This window comes from Anas acuta, chromosome 2, assembly GCF_963932015.1.
Source record: "Anas acuta chromosome 2, bAnaAcu1.1, whole genome shotgun sequence".
Taxonomy (NCBI): Eukaryota; Metazoa; Chordata; class Aves; order Anseriformes; family Anatidae; genus Anas; species Anas acuta.
Genome location: NC_088980.1, coordinates 70200819 through 70225468, shown reverse-complemented (window position 1 = coordinate 70225468; position 24650 = coordinate 70200819). Strand labels below are relative to the sequence as shown.

At 36.3% G+C, this 24650-nt stretch overlaps 1 protein-coding gene across 1 annotated transcript in view; it reads left to right on the top strand.

Moving 5' to 3' along the window:
• Positions 1-24650, top strand: part of CDYL (chromodomain Y like) — a 102882-nt gene that overhangs the window by 26590 nt on the left and 51642 nt on the right. The window contains exon 2 of the mRNA XM_068670811.1: positions 22308-22974. Within this exon, the coding sequence (XP_068526912.1) occupies positions 22308-22974 (667 nt within the window). The remainder of the gene's footprint in view (positions 1-22307; positions 22975-24650) is intronic.

Sequence of the window (24650 nt, the reverse complement as noted above, 5' to 3'; positions counted from 1 at the left end):
TGCACATATCTTGAACAATTGAGTTTTGGATTGACTTCAGTGGAGTTTGAGTGTTACTTGTAGTGTGAGCATATCTACTAGAGCACAATCTTCACTGGGGCTTAAGAGCATCCTAGCCCCTCTTTGAGACATGACTGAGTTTAGCCAGGAGCTAGCATCTGGTTTCGCAAATCAGGGTACTTCTGAGCATCAGTCTTAGCTATGCTTGCAGTACTGTAGCCCTGCAATATAATAATTAAAGTATTAATTCATAGCGTGCTTCCTCCTTTTCCATTTGGCCATTTTACTCCCATCTTCTACTCCAAGTCACTTTCAAATTTGTTTTTGCATACAGTGCTGAAAACACCTTGTCTTTCTGATGAAAATACCATTGTACAGTATTTTTTACATGCAACCTTTGTATTCTTTGTTCTAACCTAATCCTCACTTTCTTTTTACTTGGCTTACTGCACAGTGTTGCTTCTTCCCTTCTGCTCAAATCATTGCTCTCAAACATTATTTCCATATACTCTTATTAAAAAAATATCATCGACTCTGCCATGTTGAGAAATGAACACAGGGAAGGATGGTGAGTTGTGTTTCAAATGATGCTCTGTCTCAGAATGTACTGTTTCATTATTCCCTTCTCCTCTCGTCTTCCCTACTGTTCTCCTTCCTTTTCTTAATGTATTTTAAGATTTTGTAGATCAACTATGTAACTAAGCACTTAGCAGCAAGATTTCAAGTTGTTTGGCAGGTGCCAAGCTGAGCATTTTTTATTTATTTATTTTTTTTTTTAAGAATTCCTCAGGTATCAGAGTAAGATCTGGTTTTGCCGATTTTGATTCATTAGTGGTTGTTGGCAGTCAAATATCTAGTAAACTGTGTCAGTGTGATTCAGCCACACCACTAAATGTAATAGCTGGTGGTTAGAAGTGAATATATTTACCTTTGACCTTTGCTCTCACATTGTACCTGTGTCTACCACTAAGGAGAGTGTTTTGGAAACTGTTCAGAATAAAGCAAATGCTGGTGCCTTGCTAAGTAGTAGCATATTAATTTGTTTTCTAAAAGAACACAAAGTCAATCCTGCATCTTTTACTTGTGTGGAAAATGCGTACTGAAACAAACAGACCTGAGACTGAAATATTTTTCTCAAAGAATTTTAAGATTTATTCAAAGAATTGTTTATTTTTTCATGTCTGAAATACATATATAGTTATTGTTAAGATAGAAGCAGTTACAGAGATCTACATATATTGGACACACTCCATCAGAACATGCGAAAGGCAGCATATTGATTCCCAAGTCTGAAAATGGCTATCCGAGTGAATCCACACATACTGTACTTGGGGCTCCTCATGTTCCTTAACATACTTCCTTAATTAGGCTGTTCATTTCCTAGATTTAAATAACTGTCCCCAGCTGTTGTGCGTTAGCAGATCCCCACTGCTGGTCTAAAAAAAGTTGGCTGAAACTTTTTTTAAATTTAGAATTTGGTCTGAGTTTAATTTAGCCAGTGTTTACTACTATAACTTCTTGTTCTTCTCTTTCTCCAGAGAAAGAGAATTTGGCAGTGAAGTAATAACGTGTAACATATACAGTAACACTTAAGTAACAGTAAGAAAGCTGAATCTGAGGAATTAAAAAAAAAAACTCTTTTCACGATAGAACAGGGAAGTGACAGTATTCTACTAGATAAGCAATTAAGATGCAGATTAATGTAAAATTTTGAATATGTGGTGATGTGGCTAGGTGTATTTCTAAATAAGTAATTAAATTTATTAAAAATCATACTTCATATTATACATCATTTGAAGGCTGAACTTGCTATAACTTACTAAGCTACAGAAAATTATAGAAAAGTATAAAAGACTGTGTATTTTTGCTGCTGGAGAATTACATCAGTGAATCAGTCACTAGCTGAGCTTAAGTAAACTTGAGCTTTATGTACATAATCCATTCCTGCTAGCAAATGTTTTTATAAAAGCAGAGAGATAATTTCTTTGTTTTAGCTTATTCAGCTGTCTCAATTAATTTATTACAAGCTAAGAAAGCATTTTGGACTTCAGAATTCAATGTCATCTATTCCTATCTAAATAATAGATATGAGTTAAGATATTTTAATTCTAAAATCTTGATTTATACATTGTACAGTATATTGAACTAAAATAATCAGGAAAGTAAGTTTTGTACACTGTAGCTGAATTTTAAATTACATCCAAACAAAAGAAACACACAGGTTATAAACAAAATCCTAGATTTTAGTATTTAACAGAGTTTCCTTAATTCCTTTAGAATTAAGAATGATTTACCTCTCAGCTGAATAAAAAAAATCAAGTAAACATTTTCACACCTTTTTCATCACACTAATAAATCTGCGTGATGTGTTGACCTGTTTGGCAAAATCTATCAAGTTTGGTTAAAAGATAGTTTTTATCATCCTGATTTAACAATACCAATCAGTGAAAATGGGCCTTTCATTAAAATGGAAGATTCAGGCAAGTAGAAAACCTTGTTTTAAATCAGGATTCAAGTCTGTGGTGGTTTTCGTTGTTTGTGTTTTTTGTTTGTTTGTTTATGTTCCCCAGTGAGTCCATTCTACTGCTCCCATGCCTTCACATTTTTTCGCTGTTGATACAGCACCTATCTGGTAGAACAGACATACCCTGAAGGAAGAACAGGGCAAGTTGAATCATAAAGAATTTATTCCCAAAATGTAATGAAGGAGAGAAACAGAACAGGACACTGTTTCTTTGGAAGCTGCAGAAGTGGTTGAGGAGAATAAGTGAAAAGACGATTGAACAGAGAAAGCAACTCTCACTGAATTGATCTGATTCATTTCCATTTTGGGGGTAGAGGCAGTTAAAAAGGGCAGGAAAGAAAGTGGTAACAAATCTGAGTTAAAATAAATTTCACTAGTGGCCAAGAAAAGGATAGAGTGGGAAAAAGAAATTTAAAAAAGCAAATTGAGCAATACCTCTGTTTTAGCCCACTTGTAATACCTGAAATATTCTTGTATTTTCTTCTTTGAATTTGGCTTTTTTAACCACCGTGTTTGGTGGTTAGTCTTTTTTTTCTGATAGCTAATGTTTGGGGGAAAAACAAAACAAAACAAAACAAAACAAAAAACACAACAGTCATCCAGATGATTTGAGAAAGCAAGGGTGGAGTTAACTACCCAGCAAAGATCAGGATGATTCATGAGTCAGGAGACTCCAGGTTTGAAATGTCCTCAATTACTGAGGGCTGGACCAGTGTATCCAAACAATAGGAGATGCAGATTCGAGGTGCATTTCCATTGCAGTTTTTAAGCTGACTGACTGCAGACTGCTTGCAGTTTCTCTTTCGAGCCATCTCAAACTACAGTTTCCTGCCTTGCACGAGTGCTGCTGGATCTCTTGGTGAGTTCGGAGGCCTGGTGAGTTTTCGACCGAGTGGTGGGACAGGGAATTCTCTCTGAGGTCAGATGAACTGGACTAAGGGAAGGGTTGGGGACAACTCGGGGTGAGAAGAGTGATGCTGTGGCATGAGTTATTGTCGTGAATCTTCCCTTAGAGGAAATCCAGAAAATGGCTAGGTGTTTTGATGAAATGACCTCTCTAAGGTTTTGCTGACTGGGTAGGAATATTTGGTATGTAAGAGTTTAGCTCATCTTCAGTAGGCTCTGCTAGTAGGGAACACTTGATTGTGGGGGAGAAGAGGAAAGATAACAGGCTGTAAGAAAGAAGATATATAACGTGATAGTGGGACAAAATGTTTGATGATCGACTACAGCAAGTCTTTAGATATTTTGGCAACTGCACAAGTGTGGTCGTGATTGATTAGCACTGAGTGGTGGCATTTCTGCTTGTAGTCATTGGGTTTGTCAAATCATATAAAGAAAGAGTTTGCAGTTCCAAGGAAGAGCTGGACCTAGCTATCCTTTCTGAGGATAGCTGTCCTTTCTGAGGGTAGCTAGGTTTCTTATCTCTATTTTGTTTTTGTCATCTAATTTTTGTCAAAGTTCTAGTTTGAGGTAATTCAAAAAGCCTTCCCGCTTTCAGCCGATGCCTACTGTCAGCTGATAGAAAAGAGAAAGAATACAAGAAAAAATTACCCAGATATTCCCCATAATGACTAGATTTCTATTGAGTAAGGCATGGGGAAGAGTAAAACAATGCCTGTTTCAGTCATCATAGAATATCCCTAGTTGGAAGGACACAGGGATTATTGAATCCAAACCATGGGTCCCAGAGCATTGTCCAAACACTTCTTGAACTCCAGCAAGCTCAGTGCCATGACTGCTTCCCTGGAGAGCCTGTCCCAGTGCCCGACTACCCTCTTGGTGAAGAACCTTTTCCTAACACCCAGCCTGACCCTCCCCTGTCCCAGCTCCATGCCGTTCCCTTGGATCCTATCACTGGTCACCAGACAGCAGGGATCAGCACCTGACACTCTTCTCCCTTCATAAGGAAGTTTGTTATTTACCTGTGAGCATCTGTAGACCTTCATTCTATTCCACCATACACAGCTAAAATTAATTGCATTGGCATAAGTTAGCACCACTGCCACAAAAAGCAGAAAAGTCCTCTTCCTGTAACTGGCTGCTCCTTCCTGCCCCCATATATAACAAAGCTTTTGGCCAATACCGCTGAAAAATGATACCAGAATCAAATTTAAGTTGAAAATGTTTTGTTTTGTTTTGTTTTGTTTTTCTTTGCTGGGACATCCTTGAGCTGGATCTGTTTCCCAAGATTGTTCATTGTGTACCACAAAAAATGTGCTAAAGTTGTAAGAAGAGGGCTATTAGCACCTGGTCAAATAGCAGGATTGCTTGTCCTAGGTGCTGGTGCCCATGCTGAAAGAAAAGTACCTTGTATTTTTTAGTCACAACTATATCAGTTATTCCTGAGTTGTTGAACATTTTTGTACAAATATTTTCTGTTGTTTTAAATTTGAACTCAAGGCTCTTGCATTATCATTTGTCTCTGACACTGGCATCCTAGCTATTTGACTGCCTGAATATCACCTTGCTGTAGGGCACGGAAATTCTCACAAACAGAATTTGGGCTTGGGGCAGGGAAGAGAACAGCAGAAGATGGTGGGAAGTAAAATGGAGTGAACTTTTTGACAATAGAAGGGTGTTGGTTGGCTAGTTGTTTTTTTTTTTCTCTTTGTGAATGTTGATCTGATTTTTTTAATACTTCAACATCAATTTTGCTACCGTGGCATATCATCTTAGGGGTAGTTTAGGAACCTCAGTATGTTATTTATTCAAATGAATCAGGATCTTTGGTCAAGTTATTTCTCCCAGAATACAGGGAGAGTTGTGTTTCTCTTGTGCTTTATACAAGGATAGGGAGGAGAGATGCCTGTATAGTATGAGCTATTTCTTATCTTCTGAGGAAGGGCTTGATATGCTCTAAAAAAGAGTGATGGCCCTGGGGGTTGGAGAAGAGGCCATCACGTCATCTCTTATAGGAAAACGAAGTTAAGTAGGTTTTGAATTACTTTAAAGCAAAGTGCATTGAGCTTTAAATAACATGTTGAGATATTCCAACTGAGATCAGACAAAAGAATGAAAAAAGTTCCTAATGTTTTTGTTGTTGTTCACTGGGGGAAAATAAAACTTTCAGAAGAAGTGAAATTTCCAGTGGAAACATTGATTTAATGAAAACTGCCCTACTGAGAAGAAAATGTGTCATTTGAAATATTCCTGACAACATTTAAATCTCGTAGGTAGTTACCTTTGTGTTGGTTATACTTTCAGAACTACCTCTGTAATAGTGACTCAGAAGTTGTCACTGGTCTGAATTAAATAGAACATAAAGGCTACTACTCCAGTTCATGCTCTTGATTTGCTGGTTGTCTTGGCATTTCCATAAAGCTTCATACCCTGTTGTCAGTGAAATATTAGTCCTCACCTTTCTACGTCTTCAAAGTACTGAATGGCTGTTGATGTAAGAGGAGTTCTATTGGACAAAGGTTCACCTCCATAGTGTCATGTCTTGAAATAATGGTAGTGAATGAGTAAAGAATAATGAGACAACACAGAGTGATTCTTCCTTTCACATACCCTTTTCCTAACAGTAATTAGGAAATAGTAATTTAAGAGTTTCCTGAGCTAGAATTTGCATTCAGTAATTAGTAATCTATCATGGATTTATTGTTCATAAATTTGCCTAATCCTTCCAAGGTGCAATGTTATATGCTCTATAACTTGGTTTTATTTAAAAATGAAACAACATGTTATTGTTTTTATTTTTTTCACCAGGTCTGTCCCCTGCTTTTTTTTCTTTTTTCTTTTTTTCTTTATAATATTATGGGAAATACAGGAAATAGTTCCTGTTCGTTTTCTTACTCATCATTTCATATACCTCTAAATCTCATTCATTTCTTTCCCAGACTGAAGTGTCAGTCAGTTTAGTTTTTCCTTCTTTGGAAACAATTACCATTATGACCATTCTTGTCATTTGTGATCATGTAGTCTTAAGGGGAGTGGAGGGGAGAGAGAGAGAGAAAGAACTGCACATGATATGTAGTCTTTAGGTACATACCACGCGGTGCTTGAGGAGCTCAAGTAAACTTCAAGAAGTCCATTAATTGTGTTTTGGAGATTTCCGCTTTGAACTCTGGGGAGTCAGCTTTTTTTCCAAAGTTTTCATGTTTGTGATGAATTGATAAAACAAGAATGACCTGATGGCACGGGGAGGTATCAAAAAGATGGTGCATTAGACATTTAAGGGGGGGTTGGAGGGAGGAGGTAGTCATGGAGAGGTGGTGCTGGGGAGGGCTAAAATAGTTGGAGAAAAAAAAGATGAGACAAAAGCAAACTCAGAAGGTCACCTGTACTCATAAAGATCTAGATAGAGACTTTGAGAAGCAAAGCCTATTTCAGCACAGAATTCAGTTTTACACATAATGTGGCTCAACATAGCAATCCTGGCAAATATGAGTTCAAAAAGAAGCCCCTCAGAGTACAGGGTTGTTCCAGGAAGTTGGATTGCAAAGCTGTTTGTCTTTTCTGTCTACATCCACCCATAAAAAGCCATGGTCACACATGAGCATTTCTGTCCCATATACACAAAGTTTATTAAACTTTAAAAACATTCAGCAGAACTTTAATTTCTGCAGTTAGTTTAGGAAAGCCTCGAAGGATTTTCCATTAATTCTCTTAGAACTCTCTTAGTTCTAATTCTCTTAGAATTCTCTTCGAACACTCTTTAGAACTGGTTTCAAGGTCCTTGGTTAAATTTGAGTTGCTGTGTTTATCTTTCTATTTATATTACTGTTACATAGTATAAAGTAAATCCTCTCCACCAGTACTCACCAACAGTTAAGTGTTTTCAATTAACATATGATTGAAATAACAAATAATACCAGAAAACAGGCTTCCATGATTTCCATCTTTTTTCTCCTGATTTTACGTAAACATGGTTGCAGCTTTTAATAGTTTTTATTGGCTTGCCTTTTTTTTTTTTCAAGTGAAAACCTTTTCCACTTTGTTAGAACAATTTCCCTAATTTTTGACAGTGTTTTGAATTCTGTTTTCTTCCCTTCTTACATCAATATGTATGTTACTTTCCTTCAAATTGTAGTCTATTTGTGACTGTTAGACCCAAGTATTAATTTAGTCTATTTGGTAATATAAGTAGACTATCCATCATATTATCAAAATACAACTCCCTATCCAAATTTAGGTCTCATCTGAAAAAAACGGTAGTAAACACTCCATTGTAAACGTAAGCTGCCTTGGAGGGAAAAAAAAAAAAAAAAAAGAAAGAAAGAAAGAAAGAAAGAAAAAAAAAACTCTAAAGAAAAAGGAAACACTGGTGAATCTGATTTCTTTTATTTTTTTTTCAGGGGAGGAATGGTGATGTAGACTGCAAACTGGATACCTTGATCTAGACAGGATACTGGCACTTGGAAAGCTGTGAAGGTGTAAGAGTCAACCTGCACAACTTTATGCAGCAATGTTTTAGGATGTAAGGAGGTAGATTGAAACAGTTATGTTAAGGTTAATGGAGGAAGAAGGGTTACATTTCTTGTAATACACATTTTACATTTTAACAAAAGAGCTGTCACTCATGTCTGGTTAAACTCAAAAAAAAAAAATAAAGTGGGTGGTGGTGGTGCAAAATATATGTGTGCACTAGCAGTAGTTCATCTGTGGATCTTTTTCATACCTTGTGACAGAATTGTAGGCAGGAAAAAATATTCTGTCAGAAGTTAAGGAACTGTTAGCAAAATGTCTCTAAGATGCATCACAGAGATGCGTATAAAATCCTTTAGAAGGAATAAACCATTTTTTCCCCATATTTCCTTTTGAAAATGATACTTGCTGTGTATGTATAATGGGAACTGAACTGAAATTTCACATTTATTAGTAAACTTATCCTTTAGGATTAAAGATGATTCTGTTTCTCTTGTCTTTCTCCTTGCTCTAGTGAGATGTCACAGAGTTCTGGAAGTATCAGTAAGAATCAATTAATTCAGAAATTGGCATTTGAATATCACTTTTTAAAAAATGCTTGACTTAAATGATCTTCTAGTTTCAAAGCAGTCATGCATTGTTTGTATTTTAGCAGAGAACTCTGAATGAATATTTCAATCTGGCCCTTGAATGATTATTTGTAAATGTGAGATGCTAAGTTAAAATAACAGTATAGTTACAGAACAAAACTAAAAACTTCTATGTAACCTTTTTGTGTTTATGCAGAGTACTGATATATCTTCCTTAGAAAAGTGCTGGTTTTCTTCCAAGTTTTATTTTCTCCAGTGGGATAGTTTCATTTTTACTTACCCTCTGGTTTAGTTGTTAGAAAGCAAGACCTCTTCAAACATGCAGTGCAGTTAGGTAAGGAATACATGGAAGAAGAGACCAAGTCCTAATCCTTTGTTTTGACACCATGTTGTACTTGTTACTGTGTAAAGATTCATGTCATAAAACAAAGGATTAAAGACTTCAGGCAGAAAAGCTTTTGAAGGAGGTAGACTTTTCAAAAACATGATATGGTTCTTTACCATTAACACAGCCAAGTTGTTCCTGATTCAATAGAATATGAAACAAAGGTGTTTGTTGTCATGGATTATAATTATGAGAACATAAGAACTTTTTCGTAAGATCTAGTCTGTTAAGGGGTAGATGTGGGAAATTAATGGCATGCATTTTTTTAAAATGCATTTTAAAAGAAAATAACTTTTTAAAATAATAATAATAAAAAAGTTATTACTAAAGAGTACTTTACTTTTTTGTATCTTTAAAGAAAAAAAAATCTTTCTCACATGGACAGTATGACTAATTTCTCTTAGTTAAGTGGAAAACAGCCTTAAAGTCAATGCCCCAAATAATCCGGGAGTATATCTGTTCTCAAGTAGCATGATCTGGTATACGCAGGCTTATGAGTTACATGACAAAGTACGGCAGTGTGGACACAGTTTCCTGGAAATCCCTTTAAAAACTCATTAGTACTTTGGATTACATCTAAACTTATGCATTTGTTTGGGAGATCTAATTCTGTTCTGTGTAGTGCTACTGTAATGGTAACAATTTTATTCATTTAGGCTAATATTTGAGTAACTCTAGAAAGAAGACTAAGTTCTGTTCTGAGTAGCACTTTACTGTGCTAAGGTATTTAAAATGCTATCAAAAACTATCACAAAAGACCTTTAATATGCAAACATCCTTTTTTAAAGGTATGTTTTAACATGTATTCAAGTTAGCCACTAGCTATTTTGAATAGTAAAGTGAATACTGGACATTACCAACAGATGACTAAAGTCATTATCAGCAACTGAAAGGGTAAAATATCTATTTATAAAGAAAATGTTGAGATCAAAAGATTTTCCAATATGTTACTATTTATAGAAACAGATTAGCTCGTTTTGCAAGGAGTTCACAGCATAAAATGTTTGGATGGAATATAGTTATACAGTAATAATGGTAGGAATTGAGACAAATGTGTAGGGAGAAAGCAAATCTCATCTGTCTTTCCAGTAAAAAATGAAAGAACCGGAATTATGCTTCTGTATTTCAAAGTTATTGTAACTATACCATGGCAAAATAAGTATAATGCTGTATTCGCGGAAGTGGTTGACTTGCTGTTAAATTAATTATTTCTATTTTATACAGACAGGGATTACCAAGTTTAGAAGTTTAGCAGACCAAAAGCTAAATCTTGCCTAAGCATTCCCTGAATTTGAGTACTTGTTTATGCAATGAAACCGACAGGAATTACTTCTGCAGAAAAAGTGTTTTGTGAGTTAGTAACTATTACGGTAGGGTAACTCCCCGCTGTTGATGGGTATGATGACTGTTTCTCAGCATAGGCAATCTGTAAATAACATTTATGTTGAAAAATGAAGATATTTTTATGTATTTTTCTCCATTTTTGTGGCATTAGTTTGGATATATTTTTTTTCCGCTGCAGAAAGGCAAAAAGTGCTAAGGTGTTATATATTTTAAAAGAGTTCTTAAGTGAAAAAGCATTCATACTTACAATGCATATTTAAACTCACTTCAGATATGAAAAATTGTAGTGAAAGGGAAAACAGATACCAGTTTGTATTATATACTTAATATACTCTCCAAACACCCATTACTGAATTCCTCTAATTCGTAATCAGAGATGAGACAGCCATTTCTTCTCTTTAGCCTGTACGGTATTAAAAAAATGATTTGAGATGTTTGTGATATACACGTAACTAAGGGAAAAAGAAAGGTTTAGGATTAACTTTAAATATTTTCTATATAATAAAAAGCCTGTTTGCAAACAGTCACTGTAACACAAACAGTTGCATGGATAAAGGTGAACACGGTGATTTTTATTTTTTTAATAGCATTATTTTTCACAGTACTTCATCTCAGTGTGGAAACTAGAGAAATTAATAAGAGTTTAATATGCTGTTACAGTGTAAAATGATGAAGAAAATAATCCTCGAGGCATTATTTGGAGAGTAAACTATGATGTGTGATTAGGTAAAGCACTGAAAAATAGCAGTATCAGATTCAGACAGAGACAAAAACAGGGAAAGAAATAAAAAGTAACTGAGACTTAAGGAGATGGCATGAGAGAAGAGAGAAACATTAACTTCTTTCTTTTTTTTTTTTTTTTCCCCTCCAAGAACTACTCTTTTAAACAGATCAAGTTTATTTTAGAAGCGAGTAAAATGGGTGAGTGTGGAGGCATCAAAAGCCAATATAGTATCTGTACTTGGTGGAAAATATACTAAAATATCTTCTTCCTCTGCAACATGGCACATAGTAGTTAACTTGCAACTATTTTTGTTGTAATAGCAGAAAACTGTCAGATCGTTTTTATGTGACATCTCAGAGAGGGAGTGGGGAGGAATTTGAATGTAAGTAGAGAAGGAGGTTTTTTTGCTAGAAGCTAACTCTTGATTTCTAAGACTGGACTTTGCAAGTTGTAGTGCCTTGTCATTTCTGGCTGAATGAAGATTTTAGCCATGGTTCAGGTTAGGAGAAGGCTCAGGCTTTCCACAGACTTTAAAGAGCATTGGCAAAATCTCCAGAACAAATAGTTCATGTTTCCTTAATATTGTATAGTGACCTTTAAAAGGCAGAGTTTTAACGCGTTTTATCAAGAGTACAATGGTTACTTTATGCTAGGACCAATTTTGAGATAGTGTTCTCTGGACAAAATATATGGGCAAGAAGAAATGCTTTGAGTGACAATAACTTTATTACCTGTTTCTGGAAGCTAAATGTATTTTTGCTTCTCTTACTTCGGTTGAGAGAAATAAATGATTCTTCAGAAGGAGGTCTTTATATCTTCAGAAATTCTTGTTAATCATGTAATAGAGAAGTTGTGCCTACTCAGCTTTATTTTTCTTACTATTGAACACTTGAATTGTTGGAAAATGAGCAGAACACAAGCTGCTGTTGCTTGAGCTGTCATTATCCAAGCCCAAAGCACTTTCCCTGCGATGTCTGTTGTTGCCAAAGCATGAGGAAATTTGAGATGGGACAGCATGTTTAATTAACCAATGTCAGAATAATCAGTTTAATTTCTACTGCCTATTATTTTTTTTTGCTTGCATATATTAACCAACAGTGGGTAGAACTGGTAAATAATGGAGCTTAAAACAGTGCATATTGTCAAAACCTTATAGGCATCAGTCCTTTTGATTCAAGACCTGCAATGGATTACTTTGAATGAGTAGTGATATGATGTTAAAGAGTATGCATTGTGCCTAAAGCATTAGATACATTTCAGGAAAATCATAATTATTAGATATATGATTCCATATAAATAAAGCTAACAGGAGGTGTGTGTGTGTGTGTTAAAAACAGTGATGCAATGTACATGTATGTAAGTTTCATATCGGATTGACTTGTTTGAAGGATAAAAAGCTGAGGCTTAAGAATCCCTTACAGTTATAAATACAAGTGAAATAAGAGTCGTTTGAACACATACCTTATTGAAAAGCTTGAACTACTAATGTGCTATGTGCAAGTTTAGTAAGAAGTTAATTATGTGCCTAAGATCATGAACTTAAAGTTAATTAATGTACACATTGTAAGAACATTTAAAAACGTCTTGTTGTTGCAAATAAACATTAAGACCTTGTATGCTGGAAGAATCTTTGCCAAGCAGAGTTACCAGCAATCCCACAGCTTTATTAGTATCCCATGGGTAGAGGGGATACTGTTCCAGAAGACAATGGAAATGAGAGAGTGGAATTGTAGAAGTTGCAGTGGTATTAAACAAGAATTTAGGTTTAGACCAGAAGCTGGGCGGATATGGAGGGAGCTAAGACCTTAAATAGAGAAATGTCTTTTTCCAACTGATAGTCCATGCAAAAATAGATCATCCACTAATAAATCCCACAGAGAAACAGAATGTAAGAACTAAGGCAGCTGTGCAGCATTGAGGTTGATTAATTAGGGGAAATTTCCGTATCACTGTCTTTTCTAGATGGGATTAGATCAAGTATTAAGAAAAGTCGTATTACAGGCAGATGGACTGGGGAACTGTGCTCATAGAGTGCATTCACCCAGGAGATGCTGGAATTGAGGCAAGTAATACAGAAGAAGCCAGTAAAGAACGTTGATCTTAAATATTGATCTTAAATATGTTGATCTTAAATATGACCTGGAATTGTTTAATGTGTTTTTCTGTATTTGAAAACAAAAATTCAGTTATGATCTTGTATCCAGATGCTTGAATTATGTCTTGCCGAAATAAACTTTTGCTCCTTGTTTATCATTAATTTTACAAGGCAAAGCTGAGGAAAGTCTGGTGGTGCAAGTAAGGTATGTGAGTATTATGTGTTATCAAATCCAGTGATTCCAAGGAAAGCTGTCTCTAGACATCTTTATTTCACATAACCACCTTAGGACCTCTAAGAGCAATAATTAAATAATAATAAAATGAAGAAGCAGTACCAAAAAGAGCCCCATTGAGTAAGGGATCTACAGTAGCAGACTCCTTGATCTCCCTTCTGCAGGCAGTAGGCTGCTGAAAAGTCCCATCTGGTGTATAAAAGTATTATTGTAGAATTAAGGATTTGATAAAATCAAATACAGCATACCAAGTTCCCTCTTAACTATCCTTTGTTGTTTCTTTTTTTTCCTTGTTCTTTTTCCTTGCTATAGTTCCCACTGCTGAAGTTTACTTAGCCATGACAAATCATTCTCTATCATTTGGAGACCATTTGTGCTGTGACCTATTATCTCCTTAAGACACCCTATTTAGATAAAATATTTTGAATCCTTGTCAGTCATTTGCCCTTATAGAGTCTTTCTAACTGAGTACTGTTGAAGATTCAGTTTCTCCTGCTTTGAAAGCAAATGTCTGCTGTCTTGATGCTTAATGATGATGAATTCTTCATCTGCTACTCTCTATTATTCTAGCTGCAGGATAAAGTGACAATATTTCTATTGGCATTATCCTTTAAGTAAATAGCAGTCAAGCTGTTGAAGCTCTTACTGTGAGGTAGCTTGAATTTATTACTATGCTTTTCCAAATTATCACATCCCAAAATGTAATCATCTTTCAGTGAAAGAGGTTTGCAGATTTTTTTCTTGTTGTCAGAGTTGCCAGTAATGTATATACACTTCAATTGTCTGTATCCTTGAGGGGGAAATAATATTGGCTGTGCCAAGTTTGAGACTGTCACTATTAATGGCTGTAGTGGGGAGATACCAGCAGCAGAATTTGACTAGTCTAGAGAGAGTTTTTACCTCTGCGGAAAAAAAAAAAAAAAAAAACACGTAGGATTTGCTTCCTGCATCATAGCTATTACTAATGATTTGGAGATGAGAAGAACATCTTTCAGAATTCTGTGTGCGGATGATGCTGAGATCTTCTGGTAACTAGTGATGAGAAGATTATTGATAACTTCATGAGAAAAACAAAATAATGGTTATGAAATAGCCCTGACTGTCCAGAATGCTTATCTTAAATCAAATCCTAGTAGTTTTTAATAGTTTCTTCTGATTAGGGCATTGCCATTTGAGGAGATATGCCTATTTCAAGCTATTTGCTCTCATTTGAAAAGGAAGGAAACAGTGCATGTTTGGCAAGAATACATTGTTGCAGGAGATTTCTTAATGTTATCATTATTATTTGTATCCAGTACTGGGCATATATTAACAACTCGTCTTACGTTTCTTTCTGCTTTTGTACAAAACAGGAAATTTGCATCACTTTGTAAGTAAAAGAACAGTGATGAAAAGTGAGTTGAAACGTAAGAGTTTTCTAACCATTTCTGCAGTAACTGGATAACTAATTTAGGCAGGTAGTTGATGATAGTTCTGCAGTAGGATTTAACTTGCACCACAAACACTTGCTGTGATTATTTCTATGTAAGTTTTAACTGGAAAGATCTGTGATGTTAACATTTTAACATCAATTATTAGTGGTGATTTGTCAGGAAGTAAATCTCAGGCAAGCTGCTTCTCCAGTAACTTCTTTCTCTAAAGCAAAGCAAACTCCTCCCCACCCATTTCTCTGATGTCCTCTATGGAAAATGCTTCCTAAGATCTTTTTTCTGACCATAAACTGTATTTTTGAATAGATTGTAAAGGAGTCACATGTACAGTGATCAGTGATCCTTAGTTTGTTGAATGCAAAGGCATAAAACTTCATAATGTGCAGCCTGGGCATAGCACGTGTCATGACCATGATTCTCTGAAACCATTTGTGTTGGTGAGAATGTGGTAATTGTTTTGTTTCTTGTGTGTATTACCAATAGGCATCCATAATCTTTACAAAGATGGTGGTAACTTATGAGCTTGACCAGGATGCTTGTATTTTTATAGGCAGCTTGATGAGAAATTTATGCAGCAGGTGAACTAAAACTTTAATTATGACCCATAGGGCAGAATAACAATAGAGTGTTGCAGATAGTTGAAGCTGGCTCTTGCATGACTTGTGTCCAGGAATCCCAAAAGAATGGACAGCCCTTGATCCAAGTAAAGTTTGGAAAAAGGAAAAATCTCAGTGTTTGTATTAACACAGTTATTTAATTTTTAGAAAAAAAGGTTGGTAATACAGAGTTGTTTCTGTTGCAGTGCCAGTACAAAGGACCACAGGAGTCATATTAGCCCTTTGCCTGATGCTTGTTTGTATGTCTAGAACTTGACTGCTTCCTCAAAAGGCGGCTGGGGGAATGAGGCTCTAAGGCCCACCCAGCACTGAATTGCAGGCACAATGGCTGCAGATTGTTAAGCACTGGTCCTGTGTAAACTCATCCTGCTGGTCCTGACTGCCAGAAGACAATCTTGTGGGTTAACTCTGTGTTGGCAGGCCTCATCTCTCATCTCAGAACTCTCATAAAAGTCACACATGAGCTTAATCATTTTCTGTAGCTAATTTGACAGGAAGGCAATAGTCAGCCCACATCTGATCTGTATTGATTTTGTACACCTCTGGCTTCCAGAACAATATATATGTAATACAGATGGCACTATAGCCAGGGATTCCTGTACTGTATGGACACTCCAGCTAGTCGTGCCATAACGATGCAGCAGCTCAGTGTACAACAGTTCATCGGCTGCTAATCCAATCACTCCGGTCTGCTAATCAAATCAGTCAGCTTGAGGGGTATGTTGCAGCAGGGTTGCATTCGCTCCCAGATTAAGGCAAATTGTGTAAGTTGGAGCTGCAATGAGGATGAACTCTAGGATTTATGTGGTATTTTAGGATAATTTTTTAATGGTGTCAGTTTGAATTTAAATCATACAATACCATGTGTGATTTTGGTGTTCTGAGCATACGTTTGTTAAACTGTTTGTAAAATTCATCTGCGGGTACTGCAGTGAGTAGTACTCAGAACTGGTGTTAAGTCATAGCATTGGAAATAATGTATTTTCTAATTAAATGTACATTAAAGATTTTAGTTCTCATTTTGCAGACCTTTGGGTGTATTTTGACTTCCTTATCAAACTAGTTTTTGTATAACTATTTTCCCCAAACTGGTTCCTCCTTTCACTATAAGCAAAATTTGGCACTTTGCTCTTTTCAGCTGTTGTGTGCTGCTATATATTAGTTGCTTTTTAAAAAAAGTGTAGAATGCATTTATCTTACTTACAATAAGAAGTACTTGAAAACTGTTTATCACTGACTTCTGGTAGATTTTAGTAAATGGAGGGTATAATCATTCATAAACATTGCTGATGGCTTATGGATGATCATTTAGATCCCATTTTCTAAGTTAACCAAGTGTGGCCATTCACGTGTAGCACACGTAAGTGTGCAAAACTTGCACATGTTCTAGCTTCAGTCACTCAATTGGAGAATGTCTATATCAGTATTTTGGCTTAATAGGAAACCAGTAGAATGAAAGAGTTGGTACTGTCCCCCCCTACCTCTATGCATTATGCTGTGCAGCAATTTTCTTTTGGACTAGATTTAATTGAGCCTCTCAGGATCAAATATCTGTGCCACAACATGTGTTGAAACTGAACAGAGTGGTTATTTATTTGGACCCATATTCTCCTGTAGTGGCTGAAGCATGTTTTGTGTAGTGGAAGCACCATTTTCAGTTTATGTTTCTCCAGAAAGAGTCCACATCATATACATGAAACCATTGCACAGTAAGTGGGAATAGTGGGGAGTGGAAAAGGATTTGCTTCTCAATTGCACTTTTGCTCTGAACCAAACATAGCCTTAAGCTAACAGAACAAGGTTGTCTTCTATATTTTACAGGCAACAGACTATGAAGTCAAATAGATTCTATTCTGTTTACCTTTAAGTTAATTTTGTCTGACACAAATGTGAGGACAGAGAGAAACACCACGGGAATGGAAAATGGATTTATGATAAACAAGGCAATACTCCTTGAATATTTACTTGCCTACTTATATGTTTATTTTGCTCATTCTGTTTATTTTTTTCCTCTTCACTGGGAACAGCTGTACCTTTACTTTAATCTCTTCAAATCTTCCATTAAATTAAAATATGATTTTTTTAAAATTTATACATAAACATATGCATGCACAGTATGCCTTATTTAGAGTTTACAAACATGCCCAAATTACAGTGCTTTGGACAGAGAACATCCTTTTGGATTTCATCCTTAATTTGATTGAGCTGAACTGAAGACCTTTCATCCTGGATTAAGGTTGTATAGAATAAACCATAGAACATCCCAAGTTGTAAGGAACCCACAACAATCATTGAGTCCAACTCATGCATGTTTTATTTCTGACTGTAGCAGAATGAAGAGGTTACTGTACCCATCTCGCTCATAGGTGTTTATTGTCCTCTGCAGTCCTCTTAGATGTGTCAGAAGTATGGCATATGTGGCTGCTCTCCAAACCTGTTATTTCAGGGTGCCTACATTAGCTCAGGTATTCTTAATATCTAAACCAGGTCACTTTGACAGAGCTACGTTAGGGAACAATTACACAAGAAGTTATGCGGGCTGACAGATGGGGAGGAGCTGTTGCCTCTGAGCACGGGACAGGGAGGAGCAGTTGCAGATGGGCTATAAGTGTGATCATTTTCACCTGGCACAGCTGCAGCCAGACACAGTTTTCACTGCGACCTTATCTTATTCTTATCTGTTTCATTTGAAAGTGTAAATGCTGTATATTCTATTAATAAAAGCAATTAAAATCAAAGTATTTGCTTCTTCAAAGAGCAAACACTAACCAATTCTCACCACATTTGTGGAAGGAAGGGAAATTTACCGTCTTGCAGATGGGAAGTCTCAAATACAATTATTGTATGTAGGACTGTAATTTGCATATTCCAGTGTTGGTTTATACCTCTGAGCAGTATGTTAATTTTTCTGACAGTTTTTCTTCTGGCTGAGTTTTGAGTGTCATTGACCAGTACCACATGTGGAGAAAGCAATAGCTTAGCATGTTAAAATAAACTGGGAAATGTTATCTTTTGCCACCCAGATAGTTTGCCTGATAACTTTCCTTCATACTCATTTTATCTTTCCTTTTTGTATCATTTTCCTTTTTCTTTTTATTCTTCCACAACACTTGAAAACTAGATGTTAACAGCACATCCTGGCAGCATGGAACCTTTTAACAACTAAAAATAAATATTACCCTGTGGCAGAAGGCATTGGATGCTGTAGATATGGTAGCTGGCAAGAAATAGTTGTCACCAGCATTTCTGGCATGATCTTGGCCTAGGATGTGATCTTGCTCTTACCTTGGTGCTTTGCAGTACTCTGCCAGTTTTTAACTCTCTGAACATCACCCATCATAGGATCAGAAAAGAACCAGCTCAGCTCTGTAACAACAGGGGGGAGAAGCTATACTGCATGTTTTGATGTTACCTAGCCCATCAGTTTAGTTGTATCATCAAACTGCACCTTAACTGGAAGAAGGAACATAGACATCTTGTTTTTCTTTTTTCCTGCCCCACTCAGTTATATTGTTCTTCATTTTATTATTTGAATGTGAGTTATTAGCATCTTCTAAAATAAGACCTTGAGGTGTTTTGCATTGTATTTCATGTCATGTCACCACTGCATAATGAAGTAGAAATGTATAACTTGGCCAAGCCTTCTTTTTTATTAGCAAAAGAAGTATAAGCTTGTAGTCCCTGTTTTAGCTCTGAAATTGAGTTTAAATGTTCCTTTTCTATTGTGACCCTACGTCACTGTCCTGGTTTCAGTTAGGACAGGGTTAATCTTCTTCCTAGTAGATGGTAGGGTGCTATGATTTGACTTAGGATGAGAAGAGTGCTGATAACACCCTGATGTTTTAATTGTCACAGAGCAGTGCTTACACCAAGCCAAGGCCTTTTCAGCTTCTCACTCTGTCCTGCCAACGGGCAGGCTGGGGGTGCAGCAGGAGCTGGGAGGGGACAGACCGAGGACAGCTGACCCAAACTGGCCAAAGGGGTATTCCATACCATCTGGGGTCATGCTGAACAATATATAGGGGTGGCTAACCGGGGGTGAGAGGGTTGGGCTGGCTGCTCAGAGTTAGGCTGGGCATCGGTCAGCAGGTGGTGAGCAATTGCATTGCGCATCACTTGTTTCATGCACATTATTAGTAGTACTATTATCATCATTATTGTTATTGTTATTATTGTTATTATTATTTTCCTGTCTTAATAAACTGTCTTTATTTCAGCTCACAGGCTTCACTTTCTTGTTTCTCTTCCCCAACCCAGTGAGGGAGGGGAGAGAGTGAGTGTGGTGTTTAGCTGCCGGCCAGGTTAAACGACAACAGTCACCTTATTCAATGACCCTGTGTACATTGTGGAAGCATTCCAATCTTCTCTCTCCAAATCTGGATGAGAAACACTTTTGTAGCTGTTCTTATCAGCAAGAGGTCCTAGCACAGTTAGACTAATTAAGTGGAGGCAATTCAGAAAGTCCTTCACTAAATCTCTGAAGGCACGTGATAAATTGTGTGTTGCAGGTTAATTGATGTTTTTTTTTGTTTTTTTTTTTTCATTGTAAATAAAACAGATATAAGATGTCTTCAGGACGAATTAAACAGTGTTAGAGAAAAACTTTGAATCAAAAAGAGCAATGTCAAAATAGGTTTTGATGCAGAGTTGGACAATACAGTTAAATATAAGTTTCCTTATGTGTTCCCGTTTGCTCTATAAATCATCAGGTTAGTAATGGATTTTTGCATTTCCTGTTCTAGAGCTCATCTGTTATCTCTGCAAGGTGTCTGTTTTTTTTGGAAGAGAAGAATGGCTTCCTACTTTAAAGGGGCATGTCCTTAATGGGTGGCCTTTCAACATCTAAAGATATTAGTAGAAGTTTGTGCCCAGTAATCAATGTAGTTTGTTATGAAGATTTCCTGATAGGAAAAAAAATACCTTGTTAGTAGCAGAGATCTTTCTCTGAGAATCATATTTTTAAATTTTACTCTAGAAGGTCAAGAGAAGGAGAAATGATATGCAAAACTAATGCAGGAACTAATTTTTTGATGACATGATGTCAGGCTTCTGATTCATGAGTTAGTTTTTATGTTTTTGTTTAATATTTCTGACTTACTACTGAATATCTTTACTTCCTGTCTACTAATTTATTTTTTTAAATGAAGGCTTATTTTTCCATTATGGCTTTATTATTTGAGATAGCATTTTAGTTAAGATGTTAAGTATAGTGTCATAGAAAAATAATAGTTTCAATACTGTGGGGTTTTTAAGTCCAGTGACTCGACTAAAAAGTGCAATAACCAGCATAAAAACTGTTTTAATATTTTTAAATATTAAAATATTTAATATTTGGACAATTTTTATTGTATTGCACTTTAAAATGTACTGAATTGCCAATACCATATAACCGAGTAACAAAGTAAAACTGGGACTAGTCTGACAGTTTGTGTTTCTTTTATTTGTAGTGGATTTTTTGTTTGATTTTCTAGACCTTAAAAAACAGAATGATGCAACATCCTAATTACAAGACAGCATAGTACAACACCTGAAGGATACATCAAGTTCTAGGATGTATAGTTAGTTTGCTGCTGAGATTGTAATAATAGTAATTAGTAACAGTAATCATTTAACTTTGCTGTTGAAAACAATGCCATACATTATGATAACATGCAACACAAAAATTCAAAGCTGAAGTGCACTCTTCAGGGAAACTGTTGTAAATGATAATGTGATTCAGCAATGGCACATATACCTGTATTTTCCTTCAGTCCTTCCAAATTATTTTGTAGATCCTCCATTCTTTTTTATGCCACTCCAGTAAGTGTTACTAGTCTTCAGAGGTTATCCTAAGTATGTGTGATTCTTGCTTATGTGCATGGTCTTAGCTTATGAGTGGCTAAGCAGCAGGGCTAGGAGTTAAGTTAATAAGCAGTAGTTTCATCCCATTTCGCTTCCCCCACTTTTTTTTCCACCTCTTTTTTTTTAACCTAATAACCAAAAGGGAGATAGAGATGGGGAAGAAAGCTGTATTGGTTCCGTAACTGAATTGAAGTGGGTTGGAGGATTTACCAGAAGAAGCAGCCTTTTCTGAAAAAGGGGAATTGTGAGACTAACCTTACACTTGCATCTTTTCTTTTTTTTTTTTTTTTTTTTTTTTTTTCTTCTCTGAAAGAATTCAGTTTCTGAGGTGCTGCATGACTGGCAGTAGTTTTGGTACAAGGCGTGAGGCTCTGTTCCTGCAGCTGCTGCTGTCTACCCTGTCGTGCTTTACTCCAGTGCCTGAATTCCTCTAGCCTGTGGCTCCCACATGCTGTTATAGCATGTGCATGCTTAATACTTGTGACATAAATACCATCTCTATTTGCAGATAAGTGAGGCATGGTAATTGGTTCAAGTATGTGTATCAAAGACTCTGACCAAAACAAGTTCTCTGTTTTCAGAAGACAAAGCAAACTCTAAAAATTCTTGCGTATTTGTTCCAATTTCTGAGCTGTACCATATTGTCCCTGGTAACTAAAGGATCTCTCACCATAAGTAAAAGATTCTCACATGTGCCTTATGCTAAGTAAGCAAATTATTTAAACAATACTAAACTGATATTTTTTTTAAGGTAAACAAACTGTTTTTGCAGTATATTTGAACATGGTCTCTATATTCAGAGAAGCATTGATTAAGATGTTGAAGCTGGTATTGAAACTTAGCTGGGGCCAGTGCCGCGCGTTAACAATATATGTTTATTCAGGTTCTTGTGCATACCAAATGCGCATTGAAGAATAACTTTGGTATTTTAGAACATCTTTTATTAGACAGAAATAACAATCTGAAGTTTAAAGAAGGGTGTTTTCAGTCAGTAATGAAAGACTATGAGATACAGAGCTACAATACAGAAGTACAGAACTGCAACTGTAATTTTAAATCCATCTACACTTAAAAAAGAATTGTTTGCATGAAAGTTGCTCACTTGACTTGCGTATCTGCCCATATCTAATGTTTAATTTTCATTTTCAACAGGTAGAGAGAATTGTTGACAAGAGGAAAAACAAGAAGGGAAAAACAGAATATTTGGTGCGATGGAAAGGATACGACAGTGAAGATGATACCTGGGAGCCAGAACAGCACCTTGTTAATTGTGAGGAATATATACATGAATTTAACAGACGTCACAATGAAAAGCAGAAAGAAAGCACATTAACCAGGACAAACAGGACCTCTCCAAATAATGCCAGAAAACAAATTTCTAGATCTACCAATAGTTCTTTTTCAAAGACATCCACTAAATCTTTAGTTATGGGTAAAGACCATGAGTCAAAAAATAATCAACTCTTTACTGCCACCCAAAAGTTCCGGAAAAACAATTCACCATCTCTTTCTGGAAGGAAAAATATGGACCTTGCAAAATCAGGTATTAAAATTCTAGTGCCCAAAAGTCCAATTAAGAGCCGGACAACTGTTGATGGCTTCCAGAATGAAAGCCCTGATAAAATGGACCACATAGACCAGGATCAAGAAGACTCTGTAGCACCAGAAGTAGCAGCAGAAAAACCAGTGGGAGCGTTATTAGGACCTGGTGCAGAGCGTGCCAGGATGGGGAGCAGACCAAGGATACATCCATTAGTGCCACAATTGCCAGTGCCAGTAACAGCCACAATTGCATCAGCATTAACAATAAATGGAAAAGGTAAGTGTGCAAGTTGGTCTTTTTATGTAGATTTTTCATTTGACTGATCTTTTTAGGTGTTCAGATGTAAACAAATTATCCACTCTGTTTCAGCCATGTTAAATCAAGTCTGGAGAACTTCACAACTTTATTTTTACATAACTGTATGACTATAAAGCCATTTTGAATTTTACCAGCCTTTGCTTTCCTCACAGAGATTCATTGATATTTGTGTTTTCAGAATCACCATAAGATACATCTGTGTTTGCTTTGACATCGTGTGGTACACATATTCAGTGTACCATTTTAAGAGATAGCATCATTGCTTTAAGTTTCTTTAAATATGTCAGACTCAATTTTGTTATGAACATTAGAAGCATACATTATCCAAATAGACAAGTGATAAGAGCAGGAATTCTTCATAATGGTTTATGTACCTATTTTACTATAAACTTTGCCTGGACAAAAAAAAAAAAAAAAAAAGTGGTACTTAAAAAGTAAAGTTGATTAAGTTTTATTTTGGTGAGAATTTGAGTCAGTTGTGCAGATACATATGCCTTCTGTCTGGATTGAATTCTGTCTTCATTATATTTTATCAATATTTTGTAGTTTATACCTCATTTCATATTGAGATCTTATTTAGATTTAATGTCTGACATGGTAATATCTCAGTAGATTTATAGTACAAGTTGAATAAACTGTACATTTTTAACACCAAATAAACCCAAAGTGTTTTTGTGTGTGGGGAAAAGCTGTTTGTTCCCCACACCCTGCTGAGAGACTGGATTAAGACAGTCATTGTGCCGATGTCCCGAACTTTTATTCTTCCATGATGGACCTAGGTTGTTGTTGTAAGCATGCTTCCGAAGCTAAATTTTCAAGTATAACGTCCCCTTCAAATAAAGGGTAAAATCTGCAAGTATTCTTTTGATGACAGCTTGCTGGAAAAAAAATCTTGAAACCCAAGGACTGGGCCTGCAAGAAAACATGCTTAGAGACAAGCTATAGGCATAAAAATATGTCGAAGACTTTGTGAGAGTTTGTCTTGCATGCCCCATTATTGCTTACATACAGATTTTGGGGGTGGGGGAGGGAAAGCTGCTGTAGCAGGAGAGGTTGAAAAGCAGTGGATAAGGGAGGAATGCTCTTCTGGAGCTGTGGTGTCAGGTCATGGACCAACCCATTTTGCTGCAGTTGAACTAGGTAACCATGGTAATGAACACACTGATGCCAGGAATATCTCGTCCTTTGCATGGGCTAAAGAAGGAATGTAAATCTCAGAGGAAGTAAACAAAGCTGGAGGGGAAAATGCAAGAGGTGCATGCCAGTATGCAAGTTTTCTGAGTAGGTGAGGTAGATGAGTGTGTTCACACACGTGATGGTTTCATGATAATTAATGCACGTTTTGTAGTATGATGGTGTTCCTAGTGAAGTGGCTGATAAGCACTGCCTCCAGCATCCTGGATTTTCCTCATGGCGTTCACACACACAAGCCAAAAAAAAAAAAAAAAAAACCACAACATAAAAAACTTACTGGGTAGGTCAATAACCACAAATGATTATATCACTCCCAGCAACCTTTCACTCTGATAATACTGGTATCACAAAGGCCTGTTATAGGGCATCAAGTGGAAGCGGAAAGGCCTGCACAGGAACGATAGTGACCTATAAGATATTAGCTGAGGTACATTAATGCG